The sequence below is a fragment of the Bos indicus genome, chromosome X (genome assembly GCF_029378745.1).
Source record: "Bos indicus isolate NIAB-ARS_2022 breed Sahiwal x Tharparkar chromosome X, NIAB-ARS_B.indTharparkar_mat_pri_1.0, whole genome shotgun sequence".
NCBI classification, from domain to species: domain Eukaryota; kingdom Metazoa; phylum Chordata; class Mammalia; order Artiodactyla; family Bovidae; genus Bos; species Bos indicus.
Window position 1 is genome coordinate 131,715,090 of NC_091789.1, and position 13,469 is coordinate 131,728,558.

The following is a 13,469-nucleotide window of genomic DNA, read 5'->3' on the forward strand; positions in this document are numbered from 1 at the left end:
TAAACATACGTTGTGTTTACATCTTCATTCAATTTTCCTTGAGATTTCCTCTTTTATCTATGGATTTATTATTCAAAAAGGTGTTCCTTAATTTCCGAGAGGTTGGAGACTTACTTGTTAATTGTTGTTAATTTCCAGTGTGATTCCATTGTGGTTAGATAACATACATTGTATGATCACAGTTCTTTTATAATTAAAGTTTACCTTATGACCCAAGGTATGGTCTATCCTGATGACTGTCCCACTCATACTTGAAAAGAATATGTATTCTGCTATTTTGGGGAGAACATTGGTGGGTGGATAGTCATTCAGCACTCTATACTTTTGCAGAATTTTTGTTTAGTGGTGCTATAAATTACTGAGAGGGGTGCTGAAGATTTCAACTATGGTTATAGATTTGTCAATTTCTCTTTTTCAGTTCTGTTGGACTTTGCTTCTAGTATTTTGAATCTCTGTTGCTTGATGCACATACATTTAAGATTTTTCTGTCTTCTTAGTGAAGAGACACTTTCGAGGCCTGTTGTGGTAGAGAAGGAGCATGATTTTTTTGAAATGGTCTTCACAAAAATAACTACTAGTACAAATTGGTCAGGAAACACAAGTGTATTTTCCTCCTAGACTTCTTTATGGATTTGCATTCTATAAAATGGTTTAATATTTACAGACAAGAAAAGTCAAGATTTCATTTCTTCAACTTCTTAAAAACCACATAACTGTATTTAAGACAGTGGGTTTCAGCAGTTTTTGACTGTGACTCTATTTTAGGCCAGCAGATCCTGTGATGCATTTGTCCCCAGTTTCTAGTGGGAAATTAATTAGGTTATACTAATAGAATATGGCTGTAAAAGTACTGTAGGGTGTGGATAATTCATAGTTCAGTTCAGTCGCTCAGTCATGTCCGACTCTTTGCGACCCCATGAATCGCAGCACGCCAGGCCTCCCTGTCCATCACAAACTCCCGGAGTTCACTCAGACTCACCTCCATCAAGTCAGTGATGCCATCCAGCCATCTCGTCCTCTGTCGTCCCCTTCTCCTCCTGCCCCCAATCCCTCCCAGCATCAGAGTCTTTTCCAATGAGTCAACTCTTCGCATGAGGTGGCCAAAGTACTGGAGTTTCAGCTTTAGCATCATTCCTTCCAAAGAAATCCCAGGGCTGATCTCCTTCAGAATGGACTGGTTGGATCTCCTTGCAGTCCAAGGGACTCTCAAGAGTCTCCTCCAACACCACAGTTCAAAAGCATCAATTTTTCGACACTTAGCTTTCTTCACAGTCCAACTCTCTCATCCACACATGACCACAGGAAAAACCATAGCCTTGACTAGATGGACCTTTGTTGGCAAAGTAATGTCTCTGCTTTTGAATATGCTATCTAGGTTGGTCATAACTTTCCTTCTAAGGAGTAAGCAATTTTTAATTTCATGGCTGCAGTCACCATCTGCAGTGATTTTGGAGCCCCAAAAAATAAAGTCTGACACTGTTTCCCCATCTATTTCCCATGAAGTGATGTACCATTAAAAAAAATTATGGGTAATATGAATTACAACATGCTAGAAGGTAAAGCCTGGGCTTCCCTGGTGGCTCAGATGAGAAAGAATCCACCTGCACTGCAGGAGACTTGGGTTCGATCCCTGGGTTAGGAAGATCCCCTGGAGAAGGGAATGGCTACCCACTCCAGTATTCTTGCCTGGAGAATTCCATGCACAGAGGAGCCTTGCAGGCTACAGTCTATGGGGTTGCCCATGCAACCCACAACTGAGTGACTAACACACACACACAGAAGGTAAAGCAAGTGACCTAAAGCAAACTAAAATCAATAGTCTAACAATAATTTATAATAAAAAGGCAACTGAAAACTATAGGTAACTTAAAATCTGATGAGGTACCAACATAGTATTCCTCCTGAAAGCTGTGGGAACCTGAACCACCTACACTTGGGTTTGTATGAGAAGAGCAAAACTGCATTGTTGGTTGCATGAATATCAGGCTTTTAGGAAAAATAGTGAATTGTAATATTCAGTGAACTCTACTAATGCATCATTTTATGGCTATTCAATGTATAACCTTTTAAAGTCATTTAGTAAGTTACTAGGAAGCAATATATAATCACGAGGGAAAATTAAAGTCTCTGGAATTATGTGGTATTTGCCTGTAAGAATCAAAGGAAGGTCTATCATTTCTACATCAAGCCTCAGTTACTAAGAGCCATTTACTAAATTTGAGAATGACTGCTCTAGTGAAGTGTTCCAGTGGGAAACACTTGTCGCAGTCCAGGCTGTTCCCATGTAGGGCTTTGCCAGTGCTACCATGAATTTGGCATTAACACTCTAGAAATAATGAAGTCATCCATGGGAACCAGGAAATACATATGATATGAATAGAATCACATTTAGAATGGATATCTAACACATCTGCACGCACCCTGGTGAGGAGAAGATTCACATCACACTGTACCACGGCTGTCATCTAGGTGAGTAAAGTCAAAGTGTGGAGAAAGTGGTTGTTATAAACTGTTAGCTCAGAGATGGTTATTTAGCCACTGAAAGTAACTGCTCTCTTATTTTAATTACATTGATCCTGAAACAATGCAGCTAAGTCAGGCCTATACTAGACAAACCAACCTTTATAATTGCAGGCAAATTATAAATGTTTATAGGCTGACAATACAGCATATTTTTCATCTTTGTGATAATACTAGCTCTGGCTTCTCTAACAGATGGTAAAATCCTTATGAGCAGATATGGCTTTATTCATCTAAAAATGTGAGTTTTGGAGCCAGACTGCTTGTACTTACATTTCAAGTCTGCTACTTTCTGCCCGTATGACCATGGGCAAGGTAAACTCTGTATTTCAGTTCTTCAAAACTGAAGAATGGAAGAACTTCTGAGTAGCAACCTCAGAAGGTCAATTTGAGGATTCAATGAGATATAAGTTCAATGAGTATATAAGCACTTAGCATAGGAACTTAGTAAGCAATAGGTAAATGTTAGCTATTATTAGTAACAGCAGTGACAGTATTATTATTTATATATATTCCACAATACTTATTGTGCCTTAAAGATAGTTTGGCACACTAGAATTGCTGTTGAGTCTCTGCTAAATTATGTTGTTTTAGAGGGGCAATTTGAAACAGTTGGGACAAGGATAAATACTTCTACATATTTAATTTTCAAATAAACAAATAAAAGCCTTTGAGATTTAAATATTTCAAAGAAAAATATTTTCCCCTTACTTTCTCATTAGTGTGTGTCTGCAGAAAAAAGTCTAAACGTGAGCAAGTGGGGTAAGGTGGTAATGGGAGTAAATATTAAATCAAGAAATCTTCCATTTACATGAAATAACAGCATAGAATTGAACACATTTACTGTTGGTGGTAGTCCTGCCCATTCTACCAATGTTCAAATCCCAGCTCTACCATTTTACTTATTAATCCAATGTGCCCCAGCTTCCTAATCTATAAAATGGGGATAATACTAGCACCTTCCTTCTAAGTTTTTTTATGAGTATTGAGTTAAATATTACAAATTACTTAGAATAGTGTCTGTTTCATAATGTTTATTTAATTGCTAAATTAAAAAAAAAAAAAAAAGATGTCTTTTAACAGATTTCCACCACCTTCCCCCAGAAGCTCAACCAAAAATCCTGCCACAGTTTGATGGAAATAGCTAAAAGGACTTATCATAAGTAAAACAGTAACTGAATGTTTGCAGTTATACCCTAAATAGCTAAGACAAGCCACACAAATGTTGGACTGTTAGGAAACGAATCATCCAGACTTTTTAACACCTACTCAAAGTCTGTTTTAAGTCACCTAAAATCACATTATTCAGTTTATGAAAGTACACTTGCAGGTTGTCTAGATCCATTATCAGATTTTACTTTTCTGGCATCTCAGTGTGTAGATTTAAAACAAACTATCACTTTGTTTATGGATTTACTTCATCAGCTTTAATGTGAGAGTTAAGATGTCATATGTATATCATATTAAGGATTTAAAAAAGCTCTAAATCTAATCATTCCTTATCTAAAGCCTTTACCACTACATCTGGATTTCACACACACACACGTACACATACACACACACCAGATACTGCTGTCTGCCCTTCCTTCATGGGCTAGCAGGTCAGAAGAGGGTTTCCACAGCTAACAACTCCCACATTTTCAGGCAGAGGATCAGTGAGTAGGCAAACTAACGTTATACTCTTTTGAAAAATACCATCACATGCTTAGCAGACAGCCATACTGTGACCTCTATAATGAGAGGTCAGGGATAAGAAGAGAGCAAAAACTAGTTGGAGTGGAAGAGGCAAGGCTAGGCTGAGGGGGTTACCCTGGTGGCACCTGTGGAGCAGGGCAGTGCTGTAAATCGGTCCCATAAAAGGTGCAAACTGGGACCTGCTTTGACAGGGAGCCCAATGTGGTGAGTATAAATTTCTAGGTGCTTCCAATACTCTTATAGGTGGATGGATGGTAAGAGTTAGGCTCCACATGGTCTGTTGCCTGTACTGGTAAACCAGCCAAATCCTTCTTGGAGGAGGTGCCGATAAGGGCAGAGTCCCAGTCTTTGGAGTAAAATGGTAATTGATAAAACAAAGTAGAATTTAGTCATGTGGACTAGACAAACATGACAGAAGACATTCAGAGTCCTACATCTCTGCCCAGGCATATGGGACACTGAACCTATGGTAATAAGTTCCTGGTGATTCCCACTATGAATACACCCCAACTGAAGGCCTGCTTGTGCTGGACGGGACTAGCCAAGGACGTGGAGGTGGCTGTTTTTGCAGACTGAGGACTGCAGACTGTTTTGCAATTGAGAGATACTGAGAAAGGCATTAAAGTTCCTGTCACATTCACTCACTCGTTCATTCATTTACTCATCACAGTTTTATTGAGCACTTATAAGGTACTAGACCTAGACTAGGTACTAAAATATAGTGCTGAACAAAATGGAGAAACTATCCTTTCCTGCCATGGACTTGGACATGCTCTCCCTACCATGTATAGTGAAGAAAGACACTAAGCTGATAATCATGCAAATGAACCATAAAGTTTTCCAAGAAGTTATATAGGGTACTAAGAGACTATAATAGCAGAAACTGATTTAATTTAGGGAGTAGGGATCAGATAAAAATCTCTCTGCAATCTCAGCTTTAGATAGGAGCCAGCCAGAGGTAAAGACCGAATAGAAGCATTCTCAGTAGAGGGAAAGAGAAAGTGTTAGTTGCTTAGTTGTGTCTGACTCTTTGAGACCCCATGGACAAAGAATATGCCAAAAATGAAAGAGGTGGCAAAGACTGGTGGATGATTAGGGTAGTTAAGGCAAAGAGAATGATTTCCTTTCAGATAAGTTTAAGAAAAATACATAAACTAGAATAACAAACATGGAATTAATAAAAATAAAATTATGTATTTTACAATACCATAAACTTCTAAATTGTCTTTACTATTATATAAACATTTCTGCTATAATTGCTAAGAGGAATGAGTCACACTGAAGTCAAACTGTATTTGCCTGGCTTTGTGTATTTTTATTAGGCTAATTTCCAGAATACAGTAATGAGGATTTTAATCTAGGAGCTTAAAAAGAAACACCCTACACCCCGCCCCCCAACACACACAGCTTTAGTAAATTTTTTAAGGGTATTTATTGCTGATATGATCCTGCTACAAAATTCAACTAAATTTTTCTCTAAATTTCAACTCAGACCACATAGAACTAGTATTATAGCAGAGACAGCAGCCTACGAAACTCCGTATTCTATCTTTATAGTCCTCTTCCACTTAAGTTCTATTTCATTAAAAAGAGCTGTATCATCCAAAGGAATAATTGGTAAGAATGAAGATAATGGTTCATTATGAAGGTAAGTGAATTATATATTGATACTGATCTTGTGTTTAAAAAAATTAACATAAGGAAACGTCCTTTTATTTTAAATAAGTACATATATACAGACTAAAAAAAAAAAACCAAAAAATTCTGTGAAATGTAAAAAGCAATCATTTACGTATATGTTATTTTGCCTCCCAAATCCAGGCAATTTAACTATAATACCCTGTAGTCTTTGTAATAGATAACGCTGAATAACTGCTTGAGTTTTATAACAGCAGCGGCTCTGTATGTCTTTTTGAACTTAATAAAAAATAGTAACAAAGAGCAAAAGAGAAACCTGGGTAGAAATCAATCCAGTTACTAAAAATGCTACTAATATCAGCATATGAGCACACACAGTTCTTTAAGTAAAACCTTTCCAAAACTCACTCATTAGTTATTAAAGCTCAAATTCCTATGTGTATGCAATACCTACGGAGGACCAAGGCAGAGTGTGGAAAGATCCCTAGTGGTTTGGATCCTAGTCCTTACTCTTGCACTTTTTTGCAACATGGCTTTGGGTTAATCAATTAACCATTTCGAGCTGTCATTTGCAAATACAGTTGTCAGATCAGATCAGATCAGTCGCTCAGTCATGTCCGACTCTTTGAGACCCCATGAATCGCAGCACGCCAGGCCTCCCTGTCCATCACAAACTCCCGGAGTTCACTCAGACTCACGTCCATCGAGTCAGTGATGCCATCCAGCCATCTTATCCTCTGTCGTCCCCTTCTCCTCCTGCCCCCAATCCCTCCCAGCATCAGAGTCTTTTCCAATGAGTCAACTCTTCGCATGAGGTGGCCAAAGTACTGGAGTTTCAGCTTTAGCATCATTCCTTCCAAAGAAATCCCAGGGCTGATCTCCTTCAGAATGGACTGGTTGGATCTCCTTGCAGTCCAAGGGACTCTCAAGACTCTTCTCCAACACCAGTGAGGTTTAAAAATACGTAAATGTGGAAACTCCCTTGATAACTGCAAAAGTCCTAAATTAATCAACTAAGGTCCTCAAAGGAACTTAAGTCTAATAAACAACTCATCAATAAATGTTCTTTCTTTCTGAACACCGGTCATAGGCATTTAACATACTCTTTGGGATTAACAATTATTTAGCTTTTTTAAAAACAAGAGACCAGAGTTAGAAACTGTTCAGCCTTTCACTCTGAAATTAGTGGGTCAGTGTTACATGGGAGGATTTCCTCCATGATTAACAATATTCTTTACCCTGTACTGTCTCTCTGTCAAAAATTAGCTGGGATAAATATCTATCTGGGAAATATCATGTTACAAACTCAGGATATAGAATAAAAATAGGAGGCAAAAGTAGGCTCTTCCCTTTTTCTTGGAATAAATTTCTAGAAATAAAGTTACTAGACCAGGTTCTTCATGTGCTCATGCTCAATCGCTCAGTCGTGTCCAACTCTTTGCGACCCTATGGACCGTAGCCTACCAGGCTCCTCTGTCCATGGGATTCCCCAGGCAAGAAGACTAGAGTGGGTTGCCATTTCCTCCTCCACGGGATCTTCCTGACCCAGGGATCGAATCTGCGTCTCTTGTATCTCTTGCATTGACAGGTAGATTCTTTACCACTGTGCCACCTAAACAATGCCTTTCAGAAAGGTGCTAACAATATACCAGTTTTACCTTTTGCTATCTTCCATAATTTATTTAGTCAAAATCCATAAGACTCACAGCTATTTTTCCTTCCTCACACAGTATATTCCTGTCCCAGTGTGCACGACAGGATGGCACAGGCTGAGTGTTTGAATGAACCTTCAATTGCTTACCATTCCTCTTAGGATAAATCCAAACCCTTTAATAGTTTACAAGCTCTGGGTGAAGTGGCCTCTTCTTCCCTCTCTAGCCTCATCTCTCACTACCAACTCCCCTCTCGAATAGGCCAGCTGTCTCTTATGTTTCGATCGTTGTTCAGGCTATTACTTCTGACTGGAATGCCAGATTCTAGAAGGAGCTGAGTGTTAAGAGAGCATTTCTGACAAGTAAGAACAAAAGTGTCTCCTGTCACACAGTTCTGAGTATTGATTTCAGAACAACTTCAAATGTTTGTGGAAAAAATAATAACCTGATTACTCAGTTATTCAGAGTAGCAGGTTTTGATAAGGGCACTATTCTTGTGGAGGAAGATGCCGGGGGTATATAACTGGGGACAAGAGACAATAGAGAACAATTGCCATAGAGAACTGCACTCCTACATCAACCCAAATAAATGAAAATATTTTCCTACACTTCAGTTTTAGGAGAGAATAACAAGTAATAAGATATTTAAAAGATATACTCAGGAAAGCAACTCAAATTTAAGTTGTTAAATCTTTCACATCTTGTACATCTAGATGGTCTATCTTCCACAACAGTAACATCAATTTTTTTTGATGCTGTGAACATGAAGCACTGTTGCTCAAATTACTTAAAAACCTGTAGCCATGTTTTTCATGGTCTTCTAACAAGAAGCACAATAAACTTCCTTCTAACCAAAATGTCATAAAATGGGTCGATTTTGTGAATTGAATGTTTGGGTCAGTAAGATTATCAGCCTCCACGCTACCATTGTCCTAATCTCTCATCATCCATCTGGTCTGAGCTTAATGGCCCTGCCTTTGGCCTCACATCTCTTGATGGATGCTCTCAGCACTAGAGAGATCCTATAGGCCAATCTCATCATGCAAGTCCCCAGGACGAAATTCTTCACTAGCTCTTCATTACTGCAGCAAAAAGCCTAAGTATTTTATCATACAATTCCCCACTTAGCTCTCTAGGGGCCCATCTACTGCCCTTTCTCACATGCTTTCCCTCAATTTTTAGTGAACCGGTAACTCCGAGCCACATAAAATTGCTGGAACATACCGTTCACACACATTGGTAGCACACCTTCATATGTCTCACCACAAAAATACTGCTGCTCATCTTTCACTCTTTACCCATATGCTCCTCATTCTGAAGCCTCTTCTCACTCCCCAAGCAAAGGCCCTTCTTCTCCTACACTCTTACACTGCCTTACTACAAATTGTATTAGAACTCTTGGTGTGTCTTTCTTTCCATATAATGGGGTGCTATCTATGTCTTTTCACATCTTTACTTCAAGAATCATGGTCCAAGTCTACTGTACAACAGATGTTCATTTTTAAATGAAATCATAAATATATTAAAAATCCTATTTTTAATGTTGAACTTTACAGCTATTCATTTACTGTATATTATCACAATAATAACTGATCAGCTAATTAATTATTATTCTCCATCAGTTCTGTGCATAGGAAGTTATGAAGTTATATCTTTAAAAATATAAGCTGCTACAACATATGCACTCACTGAATATATGAATTGAGGGACAAATCAATAAGTCATCAATTTTTTTAAAATGTTTTTTCAGGGTATAAAATCTAAATTTAGGATTTTTTGTGAAAATCTGACAAGAGGATAAAAATAAATAATCTGGAATTTACCAAAAAGAGTCAATTGCCAGTCTGCCAATAAAACTGTCATCACAGAGTCTTTAAAAGTGTACTTACATGGTACAGTGTGGCTTCTGGCACAGGTGTGCCCATGATGTCTTGTCTCAGTGCATCCATTTGCAAACTAGGTAGCAACGAATAGTGAGTCGGGCTACTACTCTTATCACCCTTCTTTTTAGACTTCTTCCCTGTGTCTTTTTTGCTGTTTCTCTGAAACATGTACTCTTCTTGAGCAATTTTTTCATTGCTCATATATCGGAGTAGAGAGTTTTCTAAATAAAAAAAGATAAATACACCAATGTAGATATGCAAATATTCCAAACTTACCATCCTTAAAGTGTACTATTAGATTTCATTTCAGAAATGTAACTTGATTTCCTTTATGAAACACCTTTGTAGTAAAAATATGGAGAATCTTAATTATTTGGGATCACAGGACAACAGGAAGTTGATACCCTATAGAGTATTTCTCCAAGTTTAGCTCTGAACCAACCATATCAGAATTACCTGCAGAACCTGAATCATAAGTTTCAGATGTGTGGCTCATAAAATTTTTAACAAGTTCTCGCAAGGAGATTCTGCTAAAATCTGACAACAAACATCCTAGGGAGCATCCTTGGAGAAGTTAAAAGCCCACATTATGGACCAATAGTGAGGAAACTTAGTCCAAAAAATTTATGCTTAAATCGATAGCCAGAACTCTACTTCATAAAGACTTTATTCCCCAAGATGTTACCATCATATCAAGTCCCAAAAGGGTGACTCAGAAAAGGCATACAAGTGTTTCTTTCCTAAAATATTTTTCTTGATTAACTCTATAAAACAGAAGAGGTTAGAAACTGAAGTTTGGAAAATGGAGTGAATACATAGATGTAAAGTAATCTCAATGCTCCTATATTTACCAACATTTTCAGAAATGCTCGCTCCATAAAACAAGTGTTAAGACTAATGAAGCAGATATTCATGCTTGCTTATTTCTGTGTGGTCTGTGGATCTGTGCATTAATGAAATAAATTTTGCACACAGGCTAGAAATAACAGGCAAATGGGTTAAACATGTTTTAAAGGAAGCTTTGTGAAGTCATGTTCTATGAAGAGTTTTTTTTTTTTGCTTTGTTTCTGTTTTTCATCTATAACTTCACGGATCTTATTTCAGAAAATGGAAGTAGCAGCATGACCCACTGGGCCCACCATATCCATCCACACTTGGTTCAATCCCATTTAGTAGTGAAATTTCCCGTTGCCTTCTTTACTGCTCACCTCAATAGCAGGAATAAGTGAACATAAAAACTTACTTTTAGTAGATACTTCAAGTGTAGCCCACCCCCAAGTAAGAAGATAACCCTGAACAGCAAACAGGAGAGAAAAAAGCAAAGCAGGTTTTTTTTTCTTCCATTTTTATATGGTTTTCTTTTAGAGACACTGGCCCAGTTTCTACTAGCTTTTACCCATGTACTTCAAAACTCATTTTAAGGTTATATTAATACAAAAATAGTGAGGGTGGCATTGCGGACCAATGGGGACTGATCACAAACACTTCCTATTCATTGAATTTAATTATTTTATGCAGTTTCACACTTCTGACCTTGTTTTCCAAGTATTAAATTTCAAATAACAGATATTAATTTTTTACACTGTACTTATCTACCCTAAATCCCTTAGGAGGCATTCGGAGAAGATATTTATTTAATAATCGATCAAGACAGTTAAAGGTTGGTCTGAGTCGGTTTGGATATATCATAAAAATCAATAAGAGAATGAATAGTTTTTCACTGAAGCCATAACATCCTATGTAAAAAAACATTTAAATCTGCTTTTTGTTTCAACAACCCAGCCTACACTGAAATTCTAGAACACTTACCTCTTCTACTATCTCTCTTCATCTTATTTGGATCTTCATAGTCCCCCACCCAATTATATTCCACTGGCATAGATATAGGTCGTAGCTTGCCTAAACACAGAGAACAAAATTCACATCACATTGTTTTTCTTCCCCATGAATGCTCAAACTTAAACTGACTTTTAGCTACAGTCTGCAAAACACACTCACTCATATGCAACATTATGGTTGGCATTTGTGAAGATGAAAAATATGTGTGTTTTGAGCCAGAAGGTGAAACTGCCTGTGGCAATTGGCCAGGTGATAATGCAAACTTAAGGCACTTTTTATAAGTAATACAGAACAGCCTAGGTTTGCTCTCTTAGGAGCCCTAGACTTTAAGAATGTGGTCCTTTACAAAGAGGACCATTATTTTAGTGACTTCATTTTCTATAACTGGATCTGTCTTATTCCTCAATGTCCAAGTATCTTTATCTTGATAGGCAATCTTCAAGACAGTAGCCCCTTGTATTTAATGTTGGAACACAGTATTAACTTCCCATCTTCACTGCTTCCTAATTCCTATCTGCTTTTTAGATACTACCATGCTTCAGCAATGCGGCTAGATTCTTTTCTACGGCCTAAAGCTGGGTCTGCCCTTGAGCATCTCTTTTGCTATTATGAACTCTAGTTTCCAGATTCAAGTAATCACTGCTTTGGTCTGTCCCATTTTCCTCTGGGTCTGTGTTCTTACTAAACAGCATTTTATTTTAGCAAGCAGAACTCATGACATAGACTTTAAGGATAGCTTTTTGGTGAGGATGATCAATTGATTTCTGATCAATTCAGAATTTATGAAGCACAAAATAGCCAAAAGAAAAATCACTCACAAGTTTAAAAAGGACACCTAGCACAACACCTAATTCTCAAAATTATAAGAAATAAACCATTACCCTCATTTTGCCAGATGAAGGGTCTGGGACAGCATACACAATTTACCCAAGAACACACAGTAAGTGTGTAGTACCAGGGCTCAAATCTAGGCATTCAAATCGTACTTCTGCAATAACTTTTGGTAACTTCAATATTCACCCACTCATATTCTGGGCTCTCAGTTTTTTGAGATTCTCTCCTCCACCCATTCTAGTGGTCATATGCTTAATCTTGTCACCTGAAAAGGCAGTAATTCTTCCCAGTATCCCACTTTTCAACTAAAACCTGTATTTTTAGCATATCGTCCACAGCACTCTAACAATTCCTCCTTTAATCTACCAATCTTCCCACCTTTCAACACCTCTTGGTCACAATATGTTCTCATCACTCTCCCCCTTGGCTAGATAAATTTCACAATCAAATTGTTACAGACATTCCACATATTTCGTTAAAAAATCCATTAAGATACTTCTTCCTCATTATGTTGTTAAGGGAAAATGTGACAACTTAATGGCATTTTGCCAATACAGTTTATTCAGTATATTTTACTAAGCTCTTTGAAATTTGAGATGAACTAGACATGATAAAATTATTAATGACCCACAAATGAAGTATTTACTTAATGACTTCCTTACAAGGTGTGCAAATGACTTCATAAATGATCACTTCAGTTTCCAAATTTTCATGGGGTAGATCTCTGTAATTTTACAGAGAGAATCTGGGTGAGCTGATGTAGGTGACACACGATCATAAGCCTTGCAATATCTCTCTGCTACTGTCTCATAGTTAAATTATTCTGTTACTTGGCTTTTCATATCTGTTGCACATCTGGAGTATTTTAACCAGGATCTCTATAGAGGTGCCAATTGTGCACTGTATTTCTTACTGTAGAATACTAAATGTAGAAGAGGTCAAAGATAGATACTTTTGGATTTTGTTTGAATTTTATTCTGAAATTAATGGCAAGTAGCTTTTTAAAAAATATGAACTATATTTAGCTGCAACTAAACACAAACAGAACACAAAATACAATTTAAAGAATATTTAGCACTGGGAACTATAATTCAATATCTTGTAATAATCTATAATATATATAGATGAATCACTTTGATGTACAACTAAACCTAACAAAACATTGTAAATTACACTTCGATTTTAAAAATGATTAAAAAATAAAATAAAGATATACTAAATTAAATTAAAAACACTGAGTGTCAGCAGATAGAAGTTTTAGAAAGTCCAAGAACAAGCCAAACTGAACAGCATATTGTAAGGGACATGTATAAATTGATAAGAAATATTCTAAAAAAGCAAAGAAACAATAAATAGACAATTCAGGAGAAGAGTAGCACCAGCGAGATACAGTAGGACAGGGATCTAC

At 37.2% G+C, this 13,469-nt stretch overlaps 1 protein-coding gene across 5 annotated transcripts in view; it reads right to left on the bottom strand.

Annotated features, from left to right (window-relative positions):
- CNKSR2 (connector enhancer of kinase suppressor of Ras 2) overlaps window positions 1-13,469 on the bottom strand; it is a 285,732-nt gene that overhangs the window by 82,518 nt on the left and 189,745 nt on the right. For 3 of the 5 annotated variants that reach the window (XM_070784405.1, XM_070784407.1, XM_070784410.1), the window contains 2 exons: window positions 11,198-11,287; window positions 9,395-9,609 (listed from right to left, as the gene is read on the bottom strand). In XM_070784405.1, coding sequence (XP_070640506.1) covers window positions 9,395-9,609; window positions 11,198-11,287 — 305 coding nt within the window. The remainder of the gene's footprint in view (window positions 1-9,394; window positions 9,610-11,197; window positions 11,288-13,469) is intronic. The other 2 variants (XM_070784406.1, XM_070784408.1) reach the window with 1 other exon arrangement.